Here is a 27,306-nt window from a genome sequence, read left to right as displayed (position 1 = left end):
CTGGAAATAGAATAAATAATTTTTTATGGTCTTCCACCTCGCTGAGAATAAACATGAAAATTACTTGGAAATAGAATTTCTCAAATGTAAGGCAGAGGGCTTGGATTTAAGATACATGCTTACATGCATATGTTTTAAAACTTTTTTTAAAATTTGCTTGAAATACATGAAACGTGATTTAAACTATAAAAGGAAAAGATATTTTTGAGGTGAATGCATGCATTTGGAATACACACGACTTGTTTGGAAAGAGACTGAGTGTAGTACAGAAAAGCATCTTATCCTCAGGGCTATCAGCAATAATTCCCTTCCCAATTAGCATATAAAATTATCAGGTTAGAAATGAATCGTATTCATTGATTGGGCTGGGCAAGAAAGAGAAGACTGAGCCAAAGTGATGAAATCCGCCAGCCGTTGTAATTAAAGAGTGAGAGGCTAATTATACTGAGAGCCTTCATTAAAGGCGTGGGATTTAGTTGCTTCTGTTTTCCTGACAGGCATTTGAGGTGCTCTTGCAGAAGGTTTGGAACATCTCTTAGTCAACAGTAATTTGGATGGCAAACTAGGTACAAGTCTTCATTGTTTTAAGTTTTAGATTTCATGCTGTTTATTCTTTTCGCTCCTCCATTTCTTTAATTGTGACACTTTCTTCCCTTCTCTCTCCCTCCTCTCCTCGACCTGTTTTGCTACTTTCCTTTTTAGGCAACTGGAGGATGTTATTGCAAAAATGACAAAGGAAAATTCTTCTGTGTTGTAACTTGTTCCGTCAGTCTGCCATGAACTGCTGTTCTCACGTTTACCTCCGTGGGCTGGGTTTGTGAAGACAATTGTTTCATGCTACTGAGTAGAAAGCACTGGGAGGAAAGGTAGCTTTAGAAAAAGTGATAGTTTTAAGTTAACTATTAACCAGATTCAAACAAGCTGGAGCGCACTTCAAGTCAGAGTAGCTTGTTGGGCTGTTGAACAAGAAGGAACTGCAGAGTGAAGAACAGGGATGGGGATACTCTATTCAGAGGTACGTGACCAATTTCTGCAGTTACTGACACTACTGGAGGTGTGGGTATTCCCTGGGCTTGGTTTGTTCTCTTTGCAGCCTCCCATACACAGGCTTGTATCTGGAAGGCTTTTCCTCTTTGGAAATGTTTTCATCTGTCTGTTACAAACTATCAGTAGTATTGTTTATAGAAGGAAAGAAAATGCAATAACCGGCATAATTATTGTGGCTCCACAAAGTATGCGTTCAACATTTTCTATTCTGTGTCAAGATCAGAATGATTCTGTACATGGTGCAAGCAACCAACAACTTTGCAAAAAAGCAGACAACTCCTTGGTTTACACCGAATACAGATAATAAAGCTAATGCTTAAGAAAACCTCCTGGTCCTCCATATTGTTTTAGGAAGGCAATTTTTAAAATCTTATCCTTATGGGTTTGTCCCCAAACTATGGTTTGTTCGACATTTTTCTGTACTTTAGCATAAATTCTACCTAAATGTATTCTCTTATAAATTTCCCATTTGTATGTGTGGGAACAAATGAGGATTTTGGCTCTTTGTGACTGTGAAAAGAGTGCGTTCCACTGTGTTTCTTTTTCTGGAGATAATTTAATAACAGCATTAAATAGCTGTTGCTTTTAAAGGTTACATTTCTATGGTGAAAGCCACCCTTTTATTTTTAAAAGGCTATTCAATGAAATCAAGTATCTTCTCCTCTTTCAGTATTACAAGGAGCTTGAATCTGTGCATTCATAAGGTGTTCAGCTGAATGGACTGTAGCTTATTCTGACAGGGTTTCTTGCCTCTCTCCAGACCTACTACTCTGAGACAGTATTGCAGTGGAAACCAGTGTCAACTACCTTTATTACACAGATGTTTCAAGAATGTCCAAATGCTGTCCACATTTTTCATGCTTATTAGTTAATATTTTCATATATATTCATTTTGTCTCTTTACGCATTTTGAGATGGAGTTTTCTGGGTAAGTTATGGTTCATTAATATGGGATAGAAAGCTAGGGAAGTAAAAGTAGAGAATTGTAAATTGCCTTTTCTGAAAAGTATGTATTGGATGTTGCACCCTAAACATAATTTAGACTCCTGTTAAGTTCATAGCATGCTTTTGGAATAATTTCATTGCAAAGGAAGAGGCTATGGATTGGCTCAGAATATTTCGATATTACAAAATATCTTCCTTTTTTCTAAACTGTTGCAAAGACTCAATGTAATTTAGGCAATGCCCTGGAGTTCTAAAGGAGGAAGTAATTATAAATTGAAATTGCTCTCCAAGTTGCAAGACAGGCTTTACCTTCACCTCGTCTCTATTGGTTGAATGCTTTGTCCTTCATACTGTGCCTTTAACCTCTACTTCATGTGTGGTTGAACTTGCTAAATAGCTGGAGGTTTATCACTAGCTCATCAAAGCTAAGCAGGGAGTTATGCAAGAAACTCTGAAAACATCAGACAGCTTCAGATGTGGTGGTTCATCTGGATATGAGTAAACTACTAGGACCTGACATCAATCATGATCCACAATTGATTTTAAAAAATCAAAAACTTGGTTCTCTAATTGTCCTTCCTGATAGTGAAAATGTTACTGGTTTTCTTGCACCCCTTATTTGGAGATTTTGTACTGAATGGTCTCAGCCATGGAAACCCTTGCATGTCCTGTGAGTACTTCTCACCTTTCCTGAAGCCTTATATACTGAACAATTAAATCCTGGCCTGATAGGCTTGCCGAAGAAGAAGTATTGTAGAAAGATAGATTTTAAACAATCAATCATTGGCATATCTAATCTTCAAACTCTACTTTCTATTTTCCAGTGTCTGCCCACTGCTTTTTTTTTTTTTTTTTTCAGCTGGGCAGACTATGCTCTAGTTCATGATTAGCCCTGACACTATGGGTGGGAAAAGGCACCTCTGGTGATGATTAAAGGAGTGTTTGGTGTTGTGATTCTGGTTTTTTCCTTCCCTTCCATTGTACATTTTGTGCAAAGTCGCAGTGCCAAGTTCATCCCTGCACCTTGTCTAGATGCTGGGCAGTGCTGCAGAAGTGTGAATGAGAGCATGAGTGAGGGGCTTTGCTGCCAGATCCTTCAGAGAGACCCTCTCCTCCTCTCTGCCTAAGCTGGAATTGTGGATCCTGCCCCCCTCCCTTCAGACCTGAGCCCGTGTCTGTACTGGGTGCAGTGTTTGTTGTGGCAGTGCTGGCTCTGCCCTGCTGCTTTATGGAGGTGAGCCAGGTCTGTTGTGAGTTCTCTGGGGTGGTCAGGACACTGGGATTTATAAATGCTGTGGTGTGGGCAAGAGTAGCCACTCTGTGTCTTGGACACAAACTACTCCTCCAGAAGCTGACAACTCAGTTCCCACTGGTGCTTGCTTCAGAATTTGTTGTTGTGGGAGCACTTTTCTTCTCACACATCCCTGAAGGAGACTCCATAGACATGTCTGTGCTCCAGTTGCCAATGCATCTCTGGGAAAAAGGGAAGCTGCAGGGCCTCTCCTGGCTGTCCTCCACTGCCATCAGACTTCTGCTCTCATAGTCCTGCTCCTCATCACACTGAGCATGAGCCCAGGACATGAACTTTGGATTCTTTGGGTATGGCTTGTACCGTGCATGTGATGCTCAGGTATTCTGAGTACTATCCCGTACATTTATTTCTCTCTTGTGCATGATGGGTGGATAAAAATAACACAGTCAACAGTAATAACCATAACACAAATATGAAATGATTGTTCAGCTGTATCACTACTGAGGCAATCTTCTAACACTGTAGAAAACTGAGTGAGATTTTCCAGTCTCTTATCCTCCAGGCTTTTCTATAGACTTAAAGGAAATATATTTTCTTGGGTTTTGCATGGGACCTACTGTTTGTAGGTAACACTGCTCTAACTCCTTACTTGGCCTTCCTGCTGATCCTCCAGATAGGTTCTCTCTATCTGTAAGAATTTCTATTATTGTCTCATCAGTAAACTTTGGGGAATAGTTTAAAACAGTCTTAAGCACAGTTACTCCTCCTTTAGATAGGGTTGCCAGAGTGCCAAACCCCCCAAAAAATGAGAGGTGGAAAAGAGATTTGTGGCTGAGGCTTCACAACCACAGAAATGCTGGCACATGCTCAAACCCCAGCCTGGGGCCAGGCAGGTTTGTGTCCAATCTGTTGCTACTGGAAGCCTGTTTTGTTACTTTACTCTGCTTATGAATATAAATCTCTTTCTAATTTCCATGCTAAATTTCTTGTATCACCTTTTTCACTGTGTTCCTTGAAATTAATTACTCTTCTTTAACACTGACCCTTTTATTTATTTTGGAACACTGACAGTGCTGTCTCTCCCTAGCCCAGTTAAGCAAATCAACCTTTCTTCAGGTTCTTCATATTCCTCTGTTGTAGAGATGTTTCATGCTCCTGCCATGATCTGAACTCATTTTAGGACTCAAATGACAAGAACTCTATACACAATCCCAGTAAACTGTCTTCTATAAAATCTCTTTCTCTGAGAGACACAAATACAGCATTTGCCTTTCTTGGACAAATGAGTGACTGGCACCTACTTGTAATTTTTCTTATCTTTATACTTTCCTAACACATTTTTTCTGAATCCTTATTGCTATTGATATTAATATCATGAACTTATAGATGTTGGTACTGCTTTGTTCCTTTAATTAAATATTTTTCTAGTATGTTTGCTCTTCTAGCCATGGAGTCATGTTTGCCAACTTGGGAGGTATATTACAAGTTTGGCCTGTGGGACTTTTCACCTTTCTTTGACTAAAAGTTATTTTCAAGAATACAAACCAGCAGAGTGGGCCTCAGAAAAATCCCATACATGGGGAAAAAAATTGTGTTACTTTGTTGTTTGTTTCTTTAAACATGAATGGAACCTGTTAATGCAGAGGGTATAAATTCTTCAAAGAACCCCCATTCCAGGGGAATAATACTGACTCAAAAGATACTTTAAATACATCAGTTACCCAGGTATTAGCTGTTGGAATGGATGAGAACTCCTTCTTACGTTCTCTGTACCCTGGATGTTTTCTGAGGACAGCTGGTTTCAGTAGGTGAGAGAGCACGTGTGACTTGTGTCTCTGTGCATGACTTCAGCCCCAAATGATGTGGTCTCTTAGGGAGTGGTCTGTGTGCCAACATTGTTCATGGCTCTAGAACTGAGTCCAGCAGTAGTTTAAGGTTTAGAAAAACATCCCATGGATCAATGAGAGTATCAGTCAGAAATGCCTTGGGTTTTACTGCCTGGCAAGTAAAAGTCTTGGAGGCAGTACAGAAAGAAAAGCAAAAAAGCATAACCTTGAGCTGCTAAATGAGCAAAACCAGCCTAAAAAGGAGCAAATTTTTCTGGTAAATTACTGGGATTTGAACAGATATTCAACCAAAGAGCAAATCTCCTGCATCTTTGAATAAGCAAAGCAATACCTAAAAACAAGTAGGGAAATCATAGGTGCAGACAGACTCCACATGATCTTCACTTTCCTGGACATGAAGATATAGTACTAGACACCAACATGACAGAGAGCAAGGTTCTAGAGAAAACTGATCTTTTAGATGGCATTTGTGTGCAAATCACAGCAAGAGGTTTTAAAAGAGGCTTTTCTCCTCAAAATCATTAAAACGGTTCTGCTTCTGGTGCAAAACACCAAATGTAGACTTCTATACAAATACAGACAGATGTGCAAATTTAAAATGTGGCCTGTGTTCTTCGTAGATTTTTGTCTGACATAAAAACAAAACAAGAAGTGGTGCAAGGTCTGGTGAGCATGTAAATGCTTTCTTTAGAAAAAAATCACTTCTCTTATGCAGATGTCCAGAAAACTAAGCAGTAATTATGCTGGAGATAAACCTGTGTTGTAGATCAAAGTTTGAAAAGTTTTGTTGTAGATCAAAGGCTGAAAAAGTGTAAATAAGATGAATATTTTTAGGCAGGAGGGCATGGGGAAAGAGGGGAAGACAGATGAGAGGGAGCTAACTGGAGGAGTGAGGAAAGAGCTCAGAGCTCAGGACTAGATATTTTTCATGTAGAGTATTTAGGACGTGGAAAAAAAGGAGAACAGAGAGGAAAAACTGCAGACAATATTTAAAGAAAATTTCTATTTTGGAAAATGTTGGGTAAAACCCTCAGTATCAAAGAAAAGAAAGACTTATTCTGTTTTTGACTGGAGAACTCAAATGCTACCAGTCTGCCCCACCTCTAAATGTTAGTTTCTGCCTGTATTAGGCTGTTAGAAACTGGTAGTACTCCTGCCATTCTCAGCTTCTCCTTTGTCTGAAGTCTTGCCACTGGAGAGGGAAGAAATTGCAGTTTAGGTCAAGGATGTGTAGAAATACTGACTGAAAAGCTGACCAGCAAGCAGTTCTCAAAAGCCAAGTAGGATCTGACCTGTGGGCACACTGGCATGCTTTTTTTTAGGTATTTCAGGGTCTAGAAAAAGAAAAAAATTGGTGAGGGCTTGGTTTTTCACCTTTTGCCTGAAGTGTGGTTCTTTACTGGGAAGGGATGAGTCAGGAGTCGTTCCTTCTGTTCAGCACTGCTCATCCTGACTGATGTGAACTCGGGCACCTGGGCTTGTCCCTGCTTGCAGCTTAATGCAGTGACCAACTCCTGTGAGAATGGAAGCCGGTTTTGTGGGTTTTTTTCTCCTAATGGCTGTAAAGAAACAGGATTTATTTCCTGGGTTATAGATAAAGCATCCAAAAGGAACAGAAAATGCACTCCACTGTGCAAAGGGTGTGACTCTGGGGCTGAGAGCTGTGTAGCAGCTACAGGAGTGTCTCCTACCACCATCTTCTGGAAGGCACCAAGAACTACAGGCTCTGTCAATATTTTAGGGTGTGTGATTCATAAGCCAGAATGGGAAGTATGGATATCTCAGTGAAACACGTGCTGATGAATGTTGTCTTCTCACTTCAGCCCATCTGTCAGGCAGCTTATAACAACGATTTCAATAAAGTCCATCTCCTTCTGGAGCAGAACAGCAACTATCTGAATGTCCAGGACATCTTCAGTGGAGACACCCCCTTAATTTGTGCATGTAGACAAGGAAACAACAGGATAGTTAACTACCTTCTTAGAAAACATGCTGATGTCAACCTCAGAAATAAGGTAAGCGGCCACTGACTCTTCTTTTTTGGGGCTGTTCTTTCAGATTCTTGGAGTGTCAGTGGGGACATTGGCAAGCACAGACAAACCTCAAGTTTGTTTCCTACTGAGGATATGTGGAGAAACAGGTGGAAAAAAGGCTTCTTTTCTTATTTTTGGGCCCTGTGCTCACCTCTATTTTGGCAACCTGTAACAAGTTTAACACTGTAGCACAAAACTTTACAGACCTGCCTTTTAGTTGTTTGGTATATTCAGTAGTCAAAGATTTTTTTAAACTCTGTTCTCAATAGGAGTGAGTGGTGGTCATTGCTACTTTCCTGTTTTTCTCTGATGTCCCAAAAGTGATGTCCTAAAGTCTCACATGTCCTTGCTTCAATAGCCAGCATCTCCATAAGAAGGGAGGCTGTGGTGATTCCTCCTGCTGACTTACCTTGCTGTGTGGCAGCAATAGCCACACGAGATACCCACTCCTTCTTTTTAATTTCTGCAGCCACGTCCAAGTTTGCCAACACATATATTGAATCCTTTGGATCCCACCTCCTCCTTGCATTGTGTAGTCTGATTTCCATGACCCTCTATGTGTTAAATGTGCTTCTACTTGATGCGTGTGTCTATTTCTGCTTGAAAATCACAGGAGATTTTCTATGAGATAGTCTAAAAGAAAGCTTGTGGAATTTACTCTTGTCAATATTAAACAAAGTGAGACCACTGACTCTGGAACTAATGCCAGTTACTTTGTGTTTAGAAGGACCGCACCTGCCTCCATTACGCTGTGAGAAAACGGTTTACCTTCCTTGACTATGTGCTCATCATAATCCTCATGCCAGTTATGCTCATTGGTTACCTTCTCATGGTGAGTCTGGATGGAAGAAGAATGACTCTGTGTCTTCCCCTTGAACACATTTTTCATGGCAGTGTTTCAGGCCAGGAACCTCTACAGAATATGGGCTGCTTTCTTAAAGCAAGCCTGAATGTGTACAACAGAAGGAGCAGGGATTTTGCTGTGACTGTAGCTGGTGAAAGGACAGATTTGCTTTACTGCATCAGTCTGATATTTCCAGAAACCATGCATCCTTTTGAAAAAAACCACAGTATTTAGCACAAATATACCTAAGACTGTATGCAGATGAACTGTTTTACTGTGTTGCTCTTTCCCTTGCACCAAACAGGTCTCAAAGACAAAACAGAATGAGCACCTGGTCAAGATGTTGCTTAGAGCTGGAGTCGATGTGAATGCTACAGACTCTGTAAGTGGGTTTATACAAAAGCAAATGTGGCTCACATGCAGGAAACAACACTAAAAACAGGCTACAGAACCTTCTAGAAACATCATTGGAGTAGGAACATCAGGGACTGAACTGACTGAGGTACCAGGAGGACTCAGTGTTTCTGCTTGACACTTAGGCAATAGATTTATAGGGTATACAGAAATAATTCCTCACTGATCAACTAATCCTCCCTTTCTGAGCAAAGCCCTCGTAAGAGAATCCAGGCAAGCTGGGCTTGAGGTACTTATGTATTAAATACCCAATCCTGTAAAGATTCTAGTGATAGAAGCATCTGAATTTATCAGCATTTATAAGATTTTTAACTGGAACAGATTTGTGGGTTACAGGACAAGACCCTCTAGTCTTCTCTTGGTCTTCAGAGTGTGCTGATCTGCCATATACAGAATTATGTATCCACTAGCCTACTTGGGTGAGGTAAAGAGTTCCTCTCCTCTAAGGCAGAAAAGGAGAAACACCAATTTTATCAGCAATGAAATTCTAAAACACTGAAATGTAAGCAAACAATATTGTTTAAGATGCAGTTTCTGAGATCAAGCTTATGTGATCCTCTGGAATTATTGTCTTCCTGCTGATGTATCAAACCTGTTTTAGAAGTTGCATCCCAGGGAAGGAATTAAAATTTTTTGTTCCTGTTTTTCTCATGGTAATGTATTTGTTTTACTGTGTAGTGTATTGTGACAGGAAATGGTATGTGTGTTTTGCATCCAGCTGTTAGGGGGAAGCTGATAAGACTACAGGCAGTCCTACTTACCTAAGGTCTACTAAAGAAGTCATAGAAATAAAATTAATCTGCTTCTGTTTCCCTTCAGTCTGGCAGCACAGCCCTTCACTATGCTTGTGAAATGAGAAACCAGGCAGTCATTCCTCTACTGCTTGAAGCTCAGGCAGACACTTCTGTAAAGAATCAGGTAAGAAGGTGAAGTTGATAAATGAATTTGCTTATCATGATAGTCAACCAGTGAGCACATTGTAGGCGTTAGCTGGAAAAGGGTGCACAGTTTCCTGGCAGCCAATTTGTTTTCTGTTTGGGATGAAACATTTGCTCCATTGCCTTTGTTGGCAAGAGCAACTTTAAAGTATGAATCCTTCACTGCTGGATTTCTACTGATAAACTCTGCCTGCATGTCCCCTGGCTTAGCACATCTCTTAGTTCAGGCTTATGTTGCTCTTCTTAGCTCAGAGCTACTCTATAGTTGCTCCTAAGGTGCAGTCTGCAGGGCAGGGATAAAAATCTTCCTAGGTGGTTTTTGTGCTGTTGAGCACCCCTCTTCTGAGAGGCCAAGTCAAGCTGCTTCTGTCACCAGAACAGCTCAAGTGTTGCCCAAATCAATATTGACCTGGGAGTATCCACATTAGTGAGTTGAGATGGGCAGTGTATTACCTATGTTGCTCTTGAAATCAAATCTTAGCTGAGCTCCATACATTTGGATATTACTCCCAGGAAAGGCTTTCCCTAGTGCAGGGGAGGTCTCCGTTCCTTTCCTCAGCCAGAGCAGTATTAGGCCCAGCATGTCCTGAAACATTTATTTTAGAGCAGATCTAAAATATTCTGTGTAAGGATGGGAGACTTTACACAGGTGGCAAAGTTAGGAAATCTTTTTGTACTTTACCCAGATCTATCATATTGCAATGTATTTCGTGTGTTTCTTTCAGGATGGGGAGACTCCTTTGGATATAGCAAGAAGATTACAGTTCCACAACATTGAAAGCATGATAAGAAGAGATTCTTAGCCATCAAGGACTCTCAAACATGCAGAAAATTACCTCATCTGGCAGTCCACCTTTCACAACAGCAGAATTCCAGCAGAGGATGGGGGTGATACTTGATAAAAATCTCAGCCCAATCCACCCATTCCTTGCTGCAGACTTGGACAATTTTGTGTGAGATTTGTCAGTACCTCAAGGCCGTGAGTGGGCTGAAAGAAGTTCATTTTATTTTAATAAGACATGAATTACTACAATAGTGTTCAAAATATTGCCCTTCCCATCTGGTTCATCAGTTTTATTACTTGAGTTCTGCAGACTATGGATTTTGAAAGCAGCTAGCTGTAAAATATCTGGAAGCCTAAGCATTGTATATGATGGTTGGCAGCCAGTGCAAAAATAAAATATCCTTTTAAAGTGTGGGTTACTTGTTCCATAGGGGAGCTAAACAATATGCTACAGCAGTTATAAAAGGTCTGGTATCCTTCTTCTTAGTATTTCTCTTCCTACAATGGGATGGGCTAGGAAAACATCTCAGTTGAGCTCTTCCTGCTTCCATCCTTCCTACAATTTTCACACACCCTAATTCTCACTGTGTTGCTACAAGGGTAGGACTATCTTCTATTTTTTCATCTAAGAAACAGTGAAAAGAGATTCAATGTCTTGCTGGAGACTATAAAGAAAATCAATTCCCAGATCATTTTAATGCATTAAGAAATAGTAAAGAAAATATGTTTGGCTCAGTAGAGAAACAGGTCTCCTGACTACCTTTCCAATATAAACAGTGTACTAAAGGGGAAAAAAAGAGTCAATAAATGAAATGCTGTTGATGGAAACCAGATGTATCATTCCCATGGGACTGGACAGGATAGAATGCTGTACAGAGTGCTGCATAGAGCAGGGGATAAAACCAATCATAATAATAATATATCCATGAGTCTTCTCTTGCATAGGTGAAGGCAGAAGTGAACCTGCAGTAATAAGCAGTGGCCCAGTGCTTTGTGATTTAATAATGCAGCAATAAAAGGGAAACTCCTTTCATACGCTGCTGTGTTGTGCCTCCTTGGTCTAATGGGTCTTTATTTTTGTTGACAATTCTGGCCTTTTTCTGTAAGCTATGAGAAGTGCAGTACAGCGTTGCTAATGGGTGCTACAGCAGGTGCATGGACAAGTTAGTGTACTTTTCCTGTGTTGCAAAGACAGATATATTTTTCAGTGTACTATTGCATTGGATGTCAACTCTGGCTACAAAAGGTCTTGGCTGGAAAAGATGAACTTGAGGCTGCAAGCCAATGAAACAAAGCTCCTTGTTGGAGCCTGTAATAATGAACATTTTGTGAGCAATCTGGGGAGACAGACATTCCAGATCAGCTTGTAGGTGAGAAGAAGGGAGGCACTTGCATGGATTTTGAAGACACCCTCTCTTAGGGCTAATGGCCACAAAGGGAAAACATCCAACTGCTTTCCCATGTTTTAGGAACTGCTTGAATGATGAATGGCCCAGACACAGAGCTGTGTAAATGTGAATGCTGACAGCTCAAGAGTGTTTGCAACAGCTTCATTGGCAGTGTGAAGAATAATTCATCAGGTGGAAGCTGTATTGCCTGGAGTGCACCTTGCTGGATGGGTCTACATTTGCCTATTCCACAGTTGCCACCTGTGGTCTTTGGAACTTTGAGGGGTTCAGGGTGTGTGAACAAACATTTGGGTGATTGGTAGGCATGGAGGGCAGACAAATACTTCTACGATTTTTTCTGAGGTTGGATTCCTTGATGTTTTTTAGTCATCTATTGTCTGCTCAGTTTCTTGTTCTTGAAGACCTCTTGCTTGTGTTGACATTAAAGGGTAATTTGAGGAGGGAAAAAAAAAGATTCTCTGTCAAGGGGATCAATAAATTAATTGAAAATTTTGTTAATTTCAATAGAGAAATGATCAAATAACACTTTTGGGTCTCCATAGGAAGAGAAAAAAATGGGCATGAGAATGCCTAAATTGGGTAAATAAGATATGAGGAAAACAGAAATTTGGCTTAGGAAAGTTAGTCTTGTAGAAATTAAAACTGTTGAAATTCAGTGATCCCTGCAGTATGTATTAAAATATATGTTTTCAGCTTTCATTCTTATATAACCCAGAATTCTCAGGAAGACAGCCGTCACTGTAACACCATGGAAAAACTCAAATTATAAGGAAAGCAAGAAATAAATAAGAACAAGTAAATACCTCTAGAAGTATCCATTATGTGTGCCTGCATGTTTACCCCTTCCTCAGATACCACCCTTATTGCCAAATAGAGATTTTGAAGGTTTTTACAATCAACACTCTGCTTGTGGTTTCAAAAATATTTTTTTAGTAGTTCAATGATTTTCATGTACATTTTCTCAGTTGCATCAAGACCCCAGATGAAATCAAGATGTCCCCATGTAGGAAAATGTTCATGATAAATGAGATTGGTGATCCGAGAAAGTAGCTTTGCCATGTCCTTTGGATCTGCAAATGTGTCCTGTCCACCACTCCAAACAGCAACTGGTGTCTTTATCTCCTCTATCTTGTACACAGGAGGAGCAGTCTGTAAGACAGGGAGGAGACCTGAGTGAACGCTGCTGGATCAGAATGTATTTAGAGCAAGATTTCTGTGCAAACACCTTTGTCTTTTGCTTCTGCACTGCCTCCAGTAAACCCTCTTATTGTTCATTTCCCTAACCCCATTCCCTGTCTATGAGTGACCTGTCCTATACCTGTTCTTTCTATAAAGCATGGCTAAGGGTTGTTTTGCAGTTTGGGGCCTGCTTGTGCCCTTCAGAGGTGTGGGCATGGAAAGAACAATGTCAGTATTCATCAGTCAAGAAATGTGGAGATTTTTCCTGTGTGTATTCGGGGGGAGGAGATCTGTAAGTTTTTTGGGGTGCACACAGTATAGCTTTTTTTCTTAGTTTTCACGCTTGGAATGAAAGTAGAAAGGAAATATTTGGTGATTGATGCTTTCACCCTAGAAAATTTCTGAGTGTGTGAGATAGAAGTGACTGATTGTTGCTCTGGAGCCTTTCTGTTTGTGAAAAACAGCATTTTGGTACAGCACAGGACACTGCAAGTCAAAAGAGCTGGTTAAAAGTGAGGTGGTTGCCAGTCCACTGGAGAGGTCACTGTAGCTGTGAGATCCGCGTACCCTCTTAAACAACAGGTAGGCTTTGAGGATTTTTAGGCAAGTGAAGAGCTCTGTACCCACACAGCCCTAGGACGCAGGTGTGGTTCTTATTCTTTTTTGGAATGACATGTAAGTTGACATATCATTGAGCACATCCCAGCATCAGTAGGGGAGGCAAAATTAACTTTTGTTGATTGTCTGTAAGGGTCTATCTCTGCCTTGTTTGTGAATAGACTTTTACACTTGCATGTGATTCAGCTGAAACATTATCTGAGAGCACTCTCTCCCTTGTTAGTACCCACAGGTGCTAAAATTCGAATTTTTCTATTACTAGTTTTACCAAGACCCAGTGATAACTTCTGAAGGAAGCATATTGCCTCACCTGGTTATATTTCTTCAGGTTTTCCTTAGAGCCAAAGTCATAAGCTTGAAATTGATCTGTATGTGTTAGCTGTTAAAAGAAGAGAAAAACTAAAGAGATGAGAGATGAAGGAGTAGAGTCCAGGAGGCATATTCCTGCCTGTGAGCTAACCCAAGGCCCAGGTAGTGGACTGTAGTTTCTCCCACACCTCCCACACCTTCCTCTGGTTGCAGACTTCCAGGGTACTCAGGATAGATCACAGGGTAAGTGGCATCCTTGCCTTTTCTCTTGCTAACTTTCTGTCCTGACCCATATCTTCTACCCTCAGTGTGTTTTGTTACTTAAAATTTTGTTTTATTACCTTAGGTAACTGAACTCAGGGTCTCTGTTTGTCATGCAGAGTTGGGTTCAGCTGCCACATGGAAAGAGAACCTGAATGTCTATAATGTGTCAGGTCTGGTCATGTAACAAATCTTGTGAAATATGCCTTGCAGGACTGGTGAGTGAATACCTGGAGTTATTTGATATGGTAATTTAATTTTTTACACAAACATGTCTGTAGCCCTAAGTTTTCTTGCCTTGTGAGTGTTTGCAATTTTGTAGTGGAGATTCTCACACAGCTTCATGTAAACTATGTATATATTTAAAATTATTTACTTTGTTTACATATTGTCTCCTCTAGGAGGAGAAATATGATTAATGGTGATGTTCACTTAAGAGGTTGAAGAAGTGGCAACCTGTGTAGCCAGTATTTTGCCTTCTGTAAAACGTGTATATAAATAGAGTCAGAAATATTAAAATAGAACTTTCCTGCCTGACCTTCTGCTGTCTGCCTTGTCCTTTGTGTATCCGATATTGCGACACGACAACTTGTGAGGAGTGTGAAATAAAGGGTGAGAGAAACCCAGTATCTGTCAGTTTAGAAAACCTTTGCTTCCTCTATGATTTAAGCAGCTAAGTATGAGCTAAAAATCTGCCTGGTCCATTGTCTTTGCTGTTCTGCCTTCCTGTATCTGTGTTTGCTTTGCATCCACTTGATTTTGTTAGAGGGTGGCAAAATAGACCATAGAGTCACCAGCTGTTCCTGGTTCGTGTCCATTTCCTGGCTCGTTGCATCCTGTGGGACTGACTGTAGGACTCTGTCTTCAGGAGCACATCTATATTCTAGGCTATATTAAATGTGCATGTGCTCACAGCAGTAGGTGAGAAGGTATGATGGTCAGTTTCCCAAATCCAAAGCCTCTGGATTTCCCTGTAGGCTGCCAGTTACATAAAAAGCAGTAGTGAGGGATGATTTACATGTCAGTGCACAGTTATACCTGTCGCCAGTGAAAAACGTTCTGTGCCGATGTTCCAGCTGGGGAATGTCCTACGTACACATCTACTCGACTCTGGAGAGAAAGCAGAAATTTTATAAAGACAGAAATCCAGTGCTGTGACAGAATAAAACTGTGAAGAAAATGAGTTTCTAATATTAAAGAAGCCAGCTTACAAAATATTTTTTATAGTTCTGTTAAGGAGATGTCCCAATTCTATTGCCCTGGATTCTTCCTCAGCTGATATCTTGCTCTGAGAACCACATTAGTGACTCAAGCAAGGCAGGAGATATCCTTAATGGTTTAGCTCTGCAATTCAAAAGCTGCAATTGATTTTGCATTGAGCCTCTGGGTCTAACTGCTTTCCTATATGTGCTTTTAAAAAGGATTATAGATGAAAAAATGGGCCCAGTTGTTACAGACACTGCAGTAATAAACATTATACAGGCCAGCTTCTGCATACTTTGGCCACTCTGAAGGGGGTTGGCACCACAGCATCCACATATTTGCAAGCAGAGGAAAAACTGCTGTCTCTCCTGTCCCCTCTGACTGATGCACAAGCGTTTATGAATCCCACTGCAGGTGTGCTGCACTCCTCAGCACAGTGGAAGGGCTTTCTGTATCTCTACACATTGTGGATTGAGCTGTTGGGCTCAGTTCTAATGTCAACAAATGCAGGAAAATGCCTCTTATAGTAGTTCTTTGGGACCAAGTTTTGGTGCAAATAGTCTGAAAATTGGGAAGAAGAAGAGGCTTTATTCCTGTCTTTTAGCTGTTTCAGTGTTCAGAGGACCTCAGTGTCTGTATATTAAGGAAGGAAACTGGCAACTGTATTACCAAAAAGTCTGACTCCATCACTCATTGTGTCTTTTTAAAGAACATTTGTGTGTGACAAAATTCTTGTTGGCTTAGCCCCAAGGGAGAGTACCTCCTGACATGCAATACAGCTCCAGTTTGAGCTCAGTTCTTTCTTTCTGGCATTAGAATGTGCCTGGCTGTTGGTGCCACCCATCACTAGCCCCAGCCATGTTGCCACTGTAGGCAGTACACAGTGTCCTGGCACTCCCTCAGTCTTCTGAGAGCCACACTGTGGTTCATGGACGCTGACACGCATGATGATAACTGGGAAGGATTTAGTGCATGAGTGCAACTCCCAAAATCCCTTTAGTTCTGCTCTGAGGAGGAGTTCTTGAACATACTTACCATGTTGATATTTTTCACACTGCCTCCAGCTATGTAACAGAGAACATGGGTACAAAACTTATCCAGGCTTGTGCAGAACTGTGTCACGGGTCCTTTCAGAAACTCGATCTGGTGTGCAACTCCTTTGCAGCCAAATATTAACTGAGGGAAAGAAAAGTGCAACACCTTTTTTTTCTTGTTACAGAAGAATTTTATGCAGAAAATTGTTGCTAATAGCCCAGCCTTCATAATGCAGTATTCAAGGAGTGCTGGAGGAGCTTACCCTCAAGGTACCCCTTAAAACACCCTCTTCCCCACAGCACATCATTTATTCTTCCTCCTTCATATTACTATCAGTAGTCCTTGAGGAAGCTATCCTTCCATTTCTAGCGTGCTGACCTTAATGCCTACTCATTTTTAAAGTCCTAGAGATTGTCCTGTCTGTTATTGCAGTTCTGGTTTAGCTCTTCCTTCATGAGACCAGCAAAATTTTAGTTAAACAGCAGAAATCCTAAAACAGGACAGAGTTTCACAAGTCTCCTACTTCACTGGGAGCTGCTCCTACAGGCTCTATATCCTAATTATTTTCACCACAGGGTTTGGGAAGGGTTTTGTCGAGAGCACTCAGTTCATCCCAAGCTCAGTGTTAGCATGTCACTTGTTTGGGAACACTTGATCCCAGGCTGAGGGAACCCTGGGAGGATTAGTCAGGCACTGGACTTCTTAGAAGGAAAAATGACATACCTTGAGCACTGGTAAAGGAAGTTTCAAGATCTGAATCAGAGGGCTTGTAGCATGTGGGCATACAGTTACTGGGCCCAGAGCAAAGAACGCTTTCACCTTTTTAGCCAGCTCAGGGTATGTATAAAATGCTATAAAGCCTGCAAACACAGAAGAGACAGCCTGAGTTGGAGAAGATCTCCTCCACAGTCAAATTAAATACATAAACAGCAGGTAGCAAACAAGACACCACAGTAGATTTGCAGCCCATTGTCAGTTGTTTGTGTTTGTGCTGCATGTTTTACTTAAGGAAAGTGTTGAAGCGAAGTCCTGAAACTAATTTTATTTGGGAGGCAAAATTCATTTCAAGGATTAAAGCATGTCTGGGTATCATCTTTATCAGAACCATTTTTGTAGGCAACATGTCAGTGAGGTTTTGAGGGAACATCATGAAATTCTCATTAAAAATGAGTTTTTCAAATTAGAGTCTCTAAAGATCTATGCATGTTTATGCTTTCATGAGATTATAGAATAATTAGCTAAATACTGGGAGCTTTGAGTGTTTTCAAGTGATTGCTTGCATCACAGGCAGATGAAGAAAGCCTGGATGCTTAGTTTGTTTTGCCATGAGGATCTTTAAATACATTTCTGAGAGGCAAAGAATGAAAAGGTCAGAATTTGTGACAATATATGATTTTTCCACACTTCCTTCTTTTTTCTGGGTTGTTTACACTAATAACTGGCAGTGGCTCCTTTCTAATCAATTTTCATTCATGGATCTTACACACAAACCACAATGATCAAGAACTTTCAACTGATGCTAAAAGAAAGTCAGCTGCATTTAGAGGCCATGGAATGACTAACAGCAAAGGCTGGACCTAAGAGAAAACAAACTATTAATATTTTTGCTTTCCTGATTATGTTTTTAAATTGCCATGTGGCCAGTTATAGCCAGTTCAAGAACTACCATTTAAATCATAAGATTGACATATGTTATGTTATAACATATGTTATGTTAGTAATGTTGAGGTTATTTTCCCTTGCCTTCAAGAAATTTAATTTAAATAATTGTATTTGTTTAACTTATGTATTATGTGGGCTGTTTTATCTTTTTAGTATTTCCATCCTGTTCACAAAAGCAGGGTTCCCAGGGCAGTGGTCACAGCACCAATTCTGCCAGAGTTCAAGAAGTGTTTGAACAATCCTCTCAGGCACATGGTGAATATTGGGGCTGGCCTGGGTAGGGCCAGGAGTTGGTCTCCAATGATCCTATGTCCCTTCCAGCTCAGGATATTCTATGATTCTGATTGTCTGTCTTAACACAAAAGAACTTCATGTAAATTCCCATTACTGAGGAAAAAAACACAAACCCCTATAGCAGTGCCAAAAGTACCCAGTAAATGACCAGTAGTATGTCTGTAATTATTTAAAAAGTTGAACTATCACTGTATCTTCCATTAAGTTTATTTCCTTCCTAAGGGTAACTAAAGATGATTTTTAAAAAGTTTTGCATATTTACCAAATCTCTATGTAGAAAAATCTCTATGTTTTTCTAACTCTCTACAAACAAGAAAAACAACAGAATCAGTGGGGAGAGTCACCTACTGATCAAATAGCAACATGAATCATTGTTAATAATTCTCCTGACTTTACCTGCAGCTGACCCTTCGGAGTGACCAATATAGTAAACATTCTTCTGTCCGGTTTTATTCATTATGAAGTTCAGCTCTGCTGGAATATCATATTTGCCCATTTCATCAAAGCTGAGGGGAGAAACACAAAAAGCTGGAAGACAATTTGACTATCACAGTGTGAGTCACTGACTGTCAGTTTTGATCACTGCACCAAGCAGGACCCATTGAAGGAGGAGGTTGCACATTTGCTGCATCCTTGCTTGAGCTGGGGAAGTGGGCAGAGGGTGCAGCTGTGCAGCCTGGCTGCCTGGTGCCTTGGGCTCTGTGTGGATGGTGCAGTTTCAGCAGCCCTTGGGGAACTGGATTTAATCAGAGCTTTCACCTGCATGGGTTACAAACCACATTTTTTCTTGGTTGAATTCAACTGTGAGAGATCAGATTTCTAGACAAGGCTGCACAGCATGTTCCAGCTGAGGTTCTTGCTCTCCCTCTCACAGTACACACTCCCTTTTCCTCAGCATCCTGTTTCATTTCCCAGTCTCTGAAATTTCTTCCCCAGCCAATGCTCCCAACTCAGTAGTATTGAATATCCATCTTTGTCTGGTTCTTTGCTCTCCTGGGTTGGTGATCATCCTGATCTGATGCTGATTTAGGTAAAAGCCATGAGCATGAAGCTATCTAGTCCCCTTGAAGTTCTATGTTGAGTCTTTCTCTCTCTACTGAGTACCTGAACTGCCAGAACTCCTTCTGGCATGGCTTAAGGGTCTTGTGTTTTAAGGACCAGGTGTTCCCCCTGCTGTTTCCCAGCCAGACATCGTAGCCAGCATCTGCAAGGAGGAAGCCCAAGCTGTTGTTGGGCAGGTTGGAAATCCAGTGAGTAGCATCTCCAAGAAAAGCATGTTGTAGGAACACTGCAGGCTTTTGCCCTGAAAAAGATTAAAATATTCTTTTATTGGAACAGCTATTAATATATATTTAATATTGGAGTGCAGAGTTCAGTTTGTGAGAGATTTCCTTCTTCTAGAAGCTCCCAGGAGAACTATACATAGATATTGGTTTGAGAAACCAGAAGGATTTTTTCTATGCAAGCAGGAACCATTTAATGACATTTCATAACCATTTTATGACAAGTCTGGCAAGTAAAAATTTACTGAGGAGGCCTGTCCTGCCTCCTCTTGCACTGAACAGCCAGCTTACAGCCCCTATGCTGAAACCATCTACCCAAAGCTGAAAACTGCTGAAGGTGTAACAGTGTATGGAAGAGGAAAAAAAAAGTAATCCAAAGAAGGAAATCCATGCTTTGGTAACCACTGAGCAGGGCTGCGAGGCCCCTGATCTAACATGGCTAGCCTTACTTTGAGAGTCAGCCTGGTCCCACTGATCTCCAAAGGAGATCCAGTTAGGGGAAGGCATCCAAATAAATCATTCTATAGTATAAACAAGGACCAATAATCAAAGTAGCAGTACCCAGGGTACCTCCAATTCCAGCTAGAAATTTTTATTCAATTCAGAAAATGTGCTGAAACTGATAAAATACATTTGCTTTTCACTGGCAACCTGATTTCTTTCCTCCTTCTTAAAGGATATCTCTGTCCTTCAAGGGCCTGGGAATCATTAATGTGCCTAACCTCAGAGGCTTTGGTGTCAGGCAATATATATTTTATATATATATTATTTAGGTTGTTAAGGGAAAACCTTCCCAAATCCTGTTTACCAGACTACCTGCCACTTGAGGAAAAAAACCCTCCAACCCTTGGATGTAACAAAATTATTAGGAAAGTCTAAAAAAAGGAGAGAGATACTGGATGTGTGGACTTAGATGGGTTCAGTATTCAAGTCATACTTCTGACTGGGTGCTCTGGTGGAGATGGAAAGGTATGGAACATGCCATTGCAGGTGAAAAGGGGAAAGATGAGGAATCTTTCCTCATCTAGAGTAAGAGTTGGTTCTCAGACCTTCCTTGTGTCCTGCAACTGTGTCCCACCTGTATTTTGGTCATTCCTCCCAGCAGGAATTCTGTAAACAGCCAGAATGTATCCGTCCTCCGTTGTAACTTCATATTCCTCGCTGGGGAATCCATGATATCTGATAATTTCACTCTGTGGGAAGCCAAAGGAGAGTTTGTAAATGTGCCAGTTGTCCTGTTCTGGAGCCTAACCAAGATGAGCAGGGCAGATATGGGATGTGCAAGGTCCTGGCCACAGAGACCATGGCTGAGAATAAACATTGCAAGTCTTGTAAAAAGATGAAGCAAAGTCCTCTTCAGACCTGCTTAGATGGTGGTTGGTATTTAGCCCCTAATATGGGACCGACACTCTTCTGAGAGGTAGCTTGTCACGTTATGCAAGGCTTATGCAGATTGTACCTTCCTGCAGATTAAATACGTAACCGTATCTGTATAAGAGAGTCCCAATAGCTGTGGGGATGATCCGTAAATAATCCTTTCTTGCCAAAATGTTGTTAGGCAAGCCATGCAGGCAAAGCAAACAAGGGTGGAGATCTTGTCAAAGGAGCTAAAGGGACTACCTACTTTTGCATGTACTCTGAGGAAATCTTTGGCGACTCAGGGTAAGGCATCTTTGATTAGTTTGCATTGTGGGAATCTGAGCCACTGTTCCGAGTAGTTTGCTATGGAAGGGCAGTGATTTGCTTCACTTGAGTTTAGAAACCAGCCTTTGCCTCCACTGTAAAAGAATTCTCTGTGGCAGCCCAGATTGTTTGTGTAGGAGAATCAAGGTTTTTCCAATCTAGTGCTGAAAGATTCTTTGTTCTCTAGCCAGGTTTGCACTCCTCTCCTTATGCAGTAGCCTGAAATACCAACATGTGTTGAGAAAGCTGACTGCAAACAGGTATCATGAGCCATGACACAGCTCCACATTTATCATATGTCTACTGGGCTTCACCCTAAATGTGGGCAGAAAAGTCTGTTGTTCACTTTGGTATGGTCTGGAGCATGTAGTCTGTGCTCTGTCCACAATCCAAGGCTGACTATGGCCACGAGGATCAAAATTACATAGTCTGGATCTCCAGTGCCCCTTGGGAGGTTCTGGAGAGTTGCCTAGCCTTGGAAGCAAAGGTAGCAGTCTGCAGTGCCCACTGCAGTACTACGTGTCTGTCCTCATGCAATGTGCAAGGGGCACATCTGTCCCTGGCATGTTCAGAGCCAACCCTCATTGTGGGAGAGACACTAAGACAGTGGTTTTGGAAACAGCAGGCTGGGAAAACAGGAGATGCAGAAAGGGCTGTTCTTAGCTTTTCTGATAAGGACTGTTAGTTATGCAACTGGAAGAGAAGCCTCACAAAGGGGAAGAAGGTGACCCAACTTACAACATTCATGAAGCATTCGGGGTCGCGGCTCTTCTTGCAGCGGTTTGTGTCAGCACCTGGAGTGAAGGCTGCTGTGAATCCTGCTGAAAAGGCAATTCCTTGGGAGCAGAGCAGCACGAGGAGGCACCACATCTTGGGGCTGTGTGGAAGAGCACATGCAGTTTGTATTAGGAAAAGAGTGGTGTGGAATTCCACAGGAAGAGCCAAGAGGAGAGTGTCCTGAAGGTTTCCCAAGGTCTATTCCCCAAGGGCTGCCAGAAAAAACTCCTGTGTGAGGACAGGCTGTCTACAGCTCACCCTGTTTAACAGGTAGCATTGCAGAACAGGAGAGGAAAGCACCTGGGGATACCATGCAAGAATATGTCTGTGTTCTCTGCAGATTACAAGGGAACTGGGGTTGGTAGACAGGGCCAGGTCTTGGCACGAGCCTAGCAGAAGCTTAACAAAGAAGCATGAGCACTTGATACGACCATCACCCAGCTTGTCTGCCTTTATCTGTCTCTACCCTTCTACCAGCAGGAGAGGTGAAGGGAAAAGAAAACACTGTTTGTTTCCTGTCTCCTCAGGAATGAGGTGAAAGTGGTTCAGGATGAGCTCTCTTTAAACCTACCTTCTCTTCTTCTGGGACTGAATGCTATTCTTGTGTCTGTCAGTGGTGTGCTGGGGTGAGGGACCAGATAATGAGGCTCATGGAGGGGCCAGAAGTAATTCAGGCACTCTGTGAGGAGATTGAATGGACCTCAGGCAACATGCTTGCATATTCAGTGCAGTTTGTGCTTTCTCCATAGGCAGAAGTGCCCCAGAACATGATCGAGTTCTGTTTGAAATCAGAGACTATGGAGCAAACCAGGTGATCATATGGGGTTCCTCAAAATCCCCATGAGTCAGTTCCTAGTCAGCCTTGCCTTTGGGCCACCAGGCAAGCAGCCATGGGGAGTGAGCTATAGATTCTGAGGCTGCCTTTGTGCTGCCAAGGGCCTGTCTCCATTACCGATTAGAAATGGTTGTCCACTATTGCAAATCTTGTATTTGTCATGGGGAAGTGAGACCTTGCCCTTTCCCAGGATGATTTCCTGGGATAATTTCCAGATTAACATTTCTGAACAGAAATTGCAGAGTGCAGTAGATCTAGTACCAGTCTGTATCAACTCCATTTAAAATAGATACGCTTCCAGGTTTTAGTCTTTATTTTCTAGAACCCAGGTCAATGAGAGCAGGAACACTACTCTCTCTGGGCTTCCCAGACTTTTTTTTCAACAAGAAAATTTTGACACAAACATCCCTTAGAAAAAAAAACAGATTCTGTGACCCAGATAGTTACTGTGGGATTATAGGTTAAAACTGTGTGGAGGGCAAGAGCTCACAAATTCAGTGCTCCTTTCTTCTTCTTTCTGAAGAAATGCACAAAGAAGATTGATCCATAAAGCTCAGTACTGTGCTTACATATTCAGGAAAAGCCACATCATACATCAAATTTTTGTTTTATGCTGTACTTTAATGTGCGAGGAGAGAATGATGCCTGTGAAGAGTAGTATTCGTTCTGCATGTGTATAAAGACCATAAAGATCAGGCAGGAGACCCAAATGTTCAACAGTAGGACCCATGGGACTTAATGCAGTGTAAGGCTTCAGCTCATCACAGAGTTCTGTGAGAATGTCTCGCCAGTAATGGCTGGGGACACCACTGCTCCTGCAGGCTGGGCTTCCTCAGAAGAAGAGGACACTTTTCTGTGACTGTGGTGTGATTGTACTAGTTCCACCCTCCTGTCCATCCTGTAACTGACTTTTGATATAATTGTTTAACATCTGCCAAATCCAGCATTAGATACAAGCCTGTACAGTGATGGAGTTACGGAAGTTCCTGAGGACTGTGTGTCAGGGCAGGGCTGCTCCAGAGGGGGGAAGAGGCTGCTCTTGCTGGGGGAAGGCAGGAAAAGGTAGCTGCTGTTATGTTCAGCAGCAGCCAGCAGGAGAGAGATTGTCAGCATTTCAGAGTCCATGTAACTTCACAGTAGTCATAGGGTTTGTGAGGGAATTTCATGGGAGACCTTCCTGTCTTACAGGTTTTGTTAGGAAGTTAAGCAGGCTCAGGAGACATGTCTTTTGGGAACAAGGCATTAGACATGGAGAATGCAATTTTCAATGATGAACAGAGGTTCATATGTAGCCACATGTTTCTTGAGTCTGCTTCTAGCATAAGACATCTGCTATGATGAGATATGGTGCTCTATGAAGTTTATTTGTACTCAGGAATATTCAATACGAAGATCGAGAGAAAATAAGGAAGTATTTCCCATGAAGTAATGGGGAAGAAGAACAGAATTTGTGGGATGAGAGAGAGATAAGCAAGGAAAATATGTTTTGACTTTTAGTGACCTTCAATTTAACCTTTAAATTTGACTGAATAAATTTAAAGAAGTCAAACTTCGTGAGTCATCAAACAGTTGAAATGAGGCAGCATTTGGAAACATCCAAAACTTTAAATTTGGCATCAAAACACACTTCATTAGATTCCCCTTGTATATCAAATACCTTTTTTTTTTTTTTTTTTTTTTTTTTTTTGGGTCAACACAGGAAGCCTCACAACTATATACTCAGGCAGTGCAACACTGTTTTGCTTTCTGCTGTTTTAGTCTGCTCTGGAGTATGTATATGCCTGCCTCTCCCTTCACTGGGAATCTCAATTTGACCAAAAAAAAGTTCTGCTAATATCTCAGCTTGTTTTCAAATCACTATTAAGATTAGTTGAGGCAATGCAGAGGCTTAATTATTTCTTTTGTTGAGGTAAACTTTTCTCAGTGCACTCTGTGATCACCTGGCTTAGCTGGCACAGCTTACGGACTTCCAGTTATTCACCTTTTGCTCAGATGCAGGGGGCCAAGTACCATTAATCTTGGCAGGACACTGCTCCTTTAAACTCTAGGAATAGAGACAGGAGATGAAAACAACTGTTCTCATCTAGTGAGATGAAGTCATAAATAACTATTGGGCATGGTAAACTATCATAAAAAATATGCTTAAATGGAAAAAAGATCAGAGAGAGAAACGCCCTTGAAAGTTCCTCTAAGCACTTCTAAGATTTAGAGAAGTTGAGACCCAAGCCATTCTGAAATTTGTCTTTCTATCCTTATGCCTTAAGCAGTCTAACATTTACTTCATAGAAGCTGTAAGGCATAGGCACACCAACCAGAAGAGCAACTGTGACTAAGCGTGCATGAGAATTTACTGCTTTACTCACTAACGAAACATACATGTGCATTGTGTGGAAGGAACAGGAGGTCCAGATTATACATCATTGCAATACTTGCACATTCATTCCCTTGTTCACGGTGGGAAGAAAACAAGTAGGAAAAAATCAAATAGTTGCTCTTTTTCTCCCTTTTGTGCAGGTCAAACTTCTTTGTCTTCTAGTTTAAGCAGAGAAGCACTTCTGTGCATAGCAATAGGCTTACAGATGAAAGAGGAAAAACACTGCTTATTTTTACAACCAACTGCACAAAAGCAAGGCAGCACATCTTTATGGAGACAGGAAACAGAGAAAGAGACCATGAGCATGTATGTACAAGTAACTTACCTCTGCTTTGCCTTCCTTCTGTCCTCTGCCACGGGCACTGGTTCGTCTCCAGCAGCAGACTGATTCACTGGCAGGAACCTGCGCCGATAAAAGGAAGTCAAAACAGAGTGAGCACTTCAGGGAAGCAGCTGTGAGTGACATGAGTTGGCAGCACGTATTGCAGAGCGTGTTTAAGTGCTGATTTGGAAATATTTCAGGAATGAGGAAATCTTTGTGATGAAAAAGATGATCAGGTTTAATTCACCACCCCAAAATGCAGCATGGAGCAGGACAGTGTAGAGACTACCTATAAAACAGTGGTTAGTAGGTTTAGCTGGGACCTGGGTGTTGCAGTTAACTGGGATTGTGGCTGACCTCGATCTGTTGCCCAACTGAGGGGTGGCTTCAAAAGTAATTCTTTTAAGATGAAAAGGAGGAAGTGTCCAACTTTTCTCAACACAGTGTCTCAAGAACACTGTCTCTGCTATTGCTTTTCTTTTGGTGTATGTCAACTTTAACGTTGCAGACTGACCTAAATCTGTTTTCCAGTGAGCAGCACAACTCATGAAACCCACCTTATTCTGCATTAATCACATTCCAGTGCCAAAGGAGGCTTGCACACCCCATGTAACCTTTTTTCCAGTGAGGGAACAAGCATAGGTTCTTGTTTATCCTAAGCCATTTTCACCACCTCTGAAAACACAGTATCTGGAGATCTTTGCTTAGCAGCTGAATTAGCTGTAGTCAGCCTGAGGGATCAGTCCTCACTGAGATTGGCTGGATGACCATGGGCAGAAGGACTTGTTCTGTGTCCTTGGGCTATAAACTAAGTAGAATCGTCCTACATGAAGATCAGCCTGCTCAGCCAAATAACTTACAAGTGTCTCCAGAAGAACTTGAGTTTCATCATGGACTGATGAGCATTTAGAACACCAAATAAGAGGGATGTTCTCTTGGGAACACCATGGCAAATAGTATGATGCCTTCGACTACTGGGGGAGGGAAAGGAGTGAAACAACAGGATGTTGGTGACAGGCACAGTTACAGTTCTGCTTTACATACAAAGTAAAGAACATTGCTTGGAATAGTGAGAAAGATAGTTTGATAATTTCTCAGTGAAAAGCATTATAATTTGACTTCTCTGATATCTGTAAGTGATGATAACTATCATCAAACCATAAATTGATCACTCAGAAGGACTTTAGCAACATCTCATCCCTTCTCATGTCCTAAGGTGGGACCAACAGTCCCCATGATGTGTCCAATGCTATTTGCTCAACCTACTTTTCCTGATTTTCCAGAAAATTCAACTCTCTGCCTCCTCTATGGTGTCCCAAGTTGCAAGATAGCTGCACAATTGCAATCCCTTTTCTAGGTGACTGTGTGGAATGCTCTGCCTACTCTCAGATATGATGTTATTGCATTTAGCATGGAAAGCATTGAAAAATTATAAAGTAGGTCTCATGTCCTCATACATTTTCCCTGCAAGCAGTGAGTTAGTTAAAAGGTTGACTCTATGAAGGGTATTTGTCTCCAGGAATTTGTATTTGATGGAAGGAATGTCCTTGTCTGGAGGGGAACTGTTTTGTTTGGATCAAACTCTAGTTACATCTGTGAAACAGAAGGAAACAGGACAGCCTTCAGCAGTGGGCTCAGGAGGCAAAAAAAGGCCTGTTGTTTCTCTTGGAAGGGAAAGATGTAGAAGTGGTAACAGCCTTGGTCAATTTGTTTGGCTAATGAACCACTACTCAGAGTGAGACACTGGTCCTTTGGTCATGCAGTGTCACCAGTGAACTGTCCCAGTGCAACAGCTGCACTGTGCTGGCCATCATCCCAGACTTGGCCCACATTAACATTTTATTAAAAAGGAGAATGAAGGTGTCAGGCTGAAAGGAAACCCCTAAATGCACTGTGTTTCTTTTCACAGTGAAGCTAATAGCACTTTGTTTTGGAGGAATGGTGACCTATAATGCTGT

General features: G+C 41.5%; 2 protein-coding genes across 5 annotated transcripts; one reads left to right on the top strand and one right to left on the bottom strand.

Moving 5' to 3' along the window:
* Positions 1-851: 851 nt before the first annotated feature.
* ANKRD22 (ankyrin repeat domain 22) lies at positions 852-10,513 on the top strand. 4 transcript variants are annotated; one of them, XM_083866382.1, is made up of 6 exons: positions 852-1,015; positions 6,915-7,106; positions 7,849-7,956; positions 8,273-8,350; positions 9,202-9,300; positions 10,046-10,513. In XM_083866382.1, exons 1-6 carry the CDS (start codon positions 995-997, stop codon positions 10,121-10,123), a joined length of 576 nt encoding a protein of 191 aa, XP_083722508.1. In that variant the 5' UTR covers positions 852-994; the 3' UTR covers positions 10,124-10,513. The 4 variants fall into 4 exon arrangements, with proteins under 4 accessions (XP_083722508.1, XP_083722507.1, XP_083722506.1 ...); XM_083866381.1 differs by lacking the exon at positions 852-1,015 and adding an exon at positions 3,314-3,591 and having other exon boundaries at positions 7,852-7,956; XM_083866380.1 differs by lacking the exon at positions 852-1,015 and adding an exon at positions 3,314-3,591.
* A 62-nt stretch (positions 10,514-10,575) lies between these two features.
* Positions 10,576-25,397, bottom strand: LOC310912121 (lysosomal acid lipase/cholesteryl ester hydrolase-like). The gene is made up of 10 exons (XM_083866377.1): positions 25,352-25,397; positions 21,779-21,917; positions 20,436-20,550; positions 19,179-19,377; positions 18,471-18,580; positions 16,842-16,978; positions 16,119-16,259; positions 14,919-14,990; positions 13,621-13,689; positions 10,576-12,662 (listed from the first exon to the last, which is right to left on the bottom strand). The coding sequence occupies exons 2-10, from the start codon at positions 21,908-21,910 to the stop codon at positions 12,429-12,431; spliced, it is 1,209 nt and encodes a 402-aa protein (XP_083722503.1). The 5' UTR covers positions 21,911-21,917; positions 25,352-25,397; the 3' UTR covers positions 10,576-12,428.
* Positions 25,398-27,306: the final 1,909 nt, after the last annotated feature.

The sequence above is a fragment of the Zosterops lateralis genome (genome assembly GCF_965231275.1).
Source record: "Zosterops lateralis genome assembly, chromosome: 8".
NCBI classification, from domain to species: Eukaryota; Metazoa; Chordata; class Aves; order Passeriformes; family Zosteropidae; genus Zosterops; species Zosterops lateralis.
The sequence above is the reverse complement of the archived record's forward strand: the minus strand, read 5'-3'. Positions and strand labels throughout refer to the sequence as shown.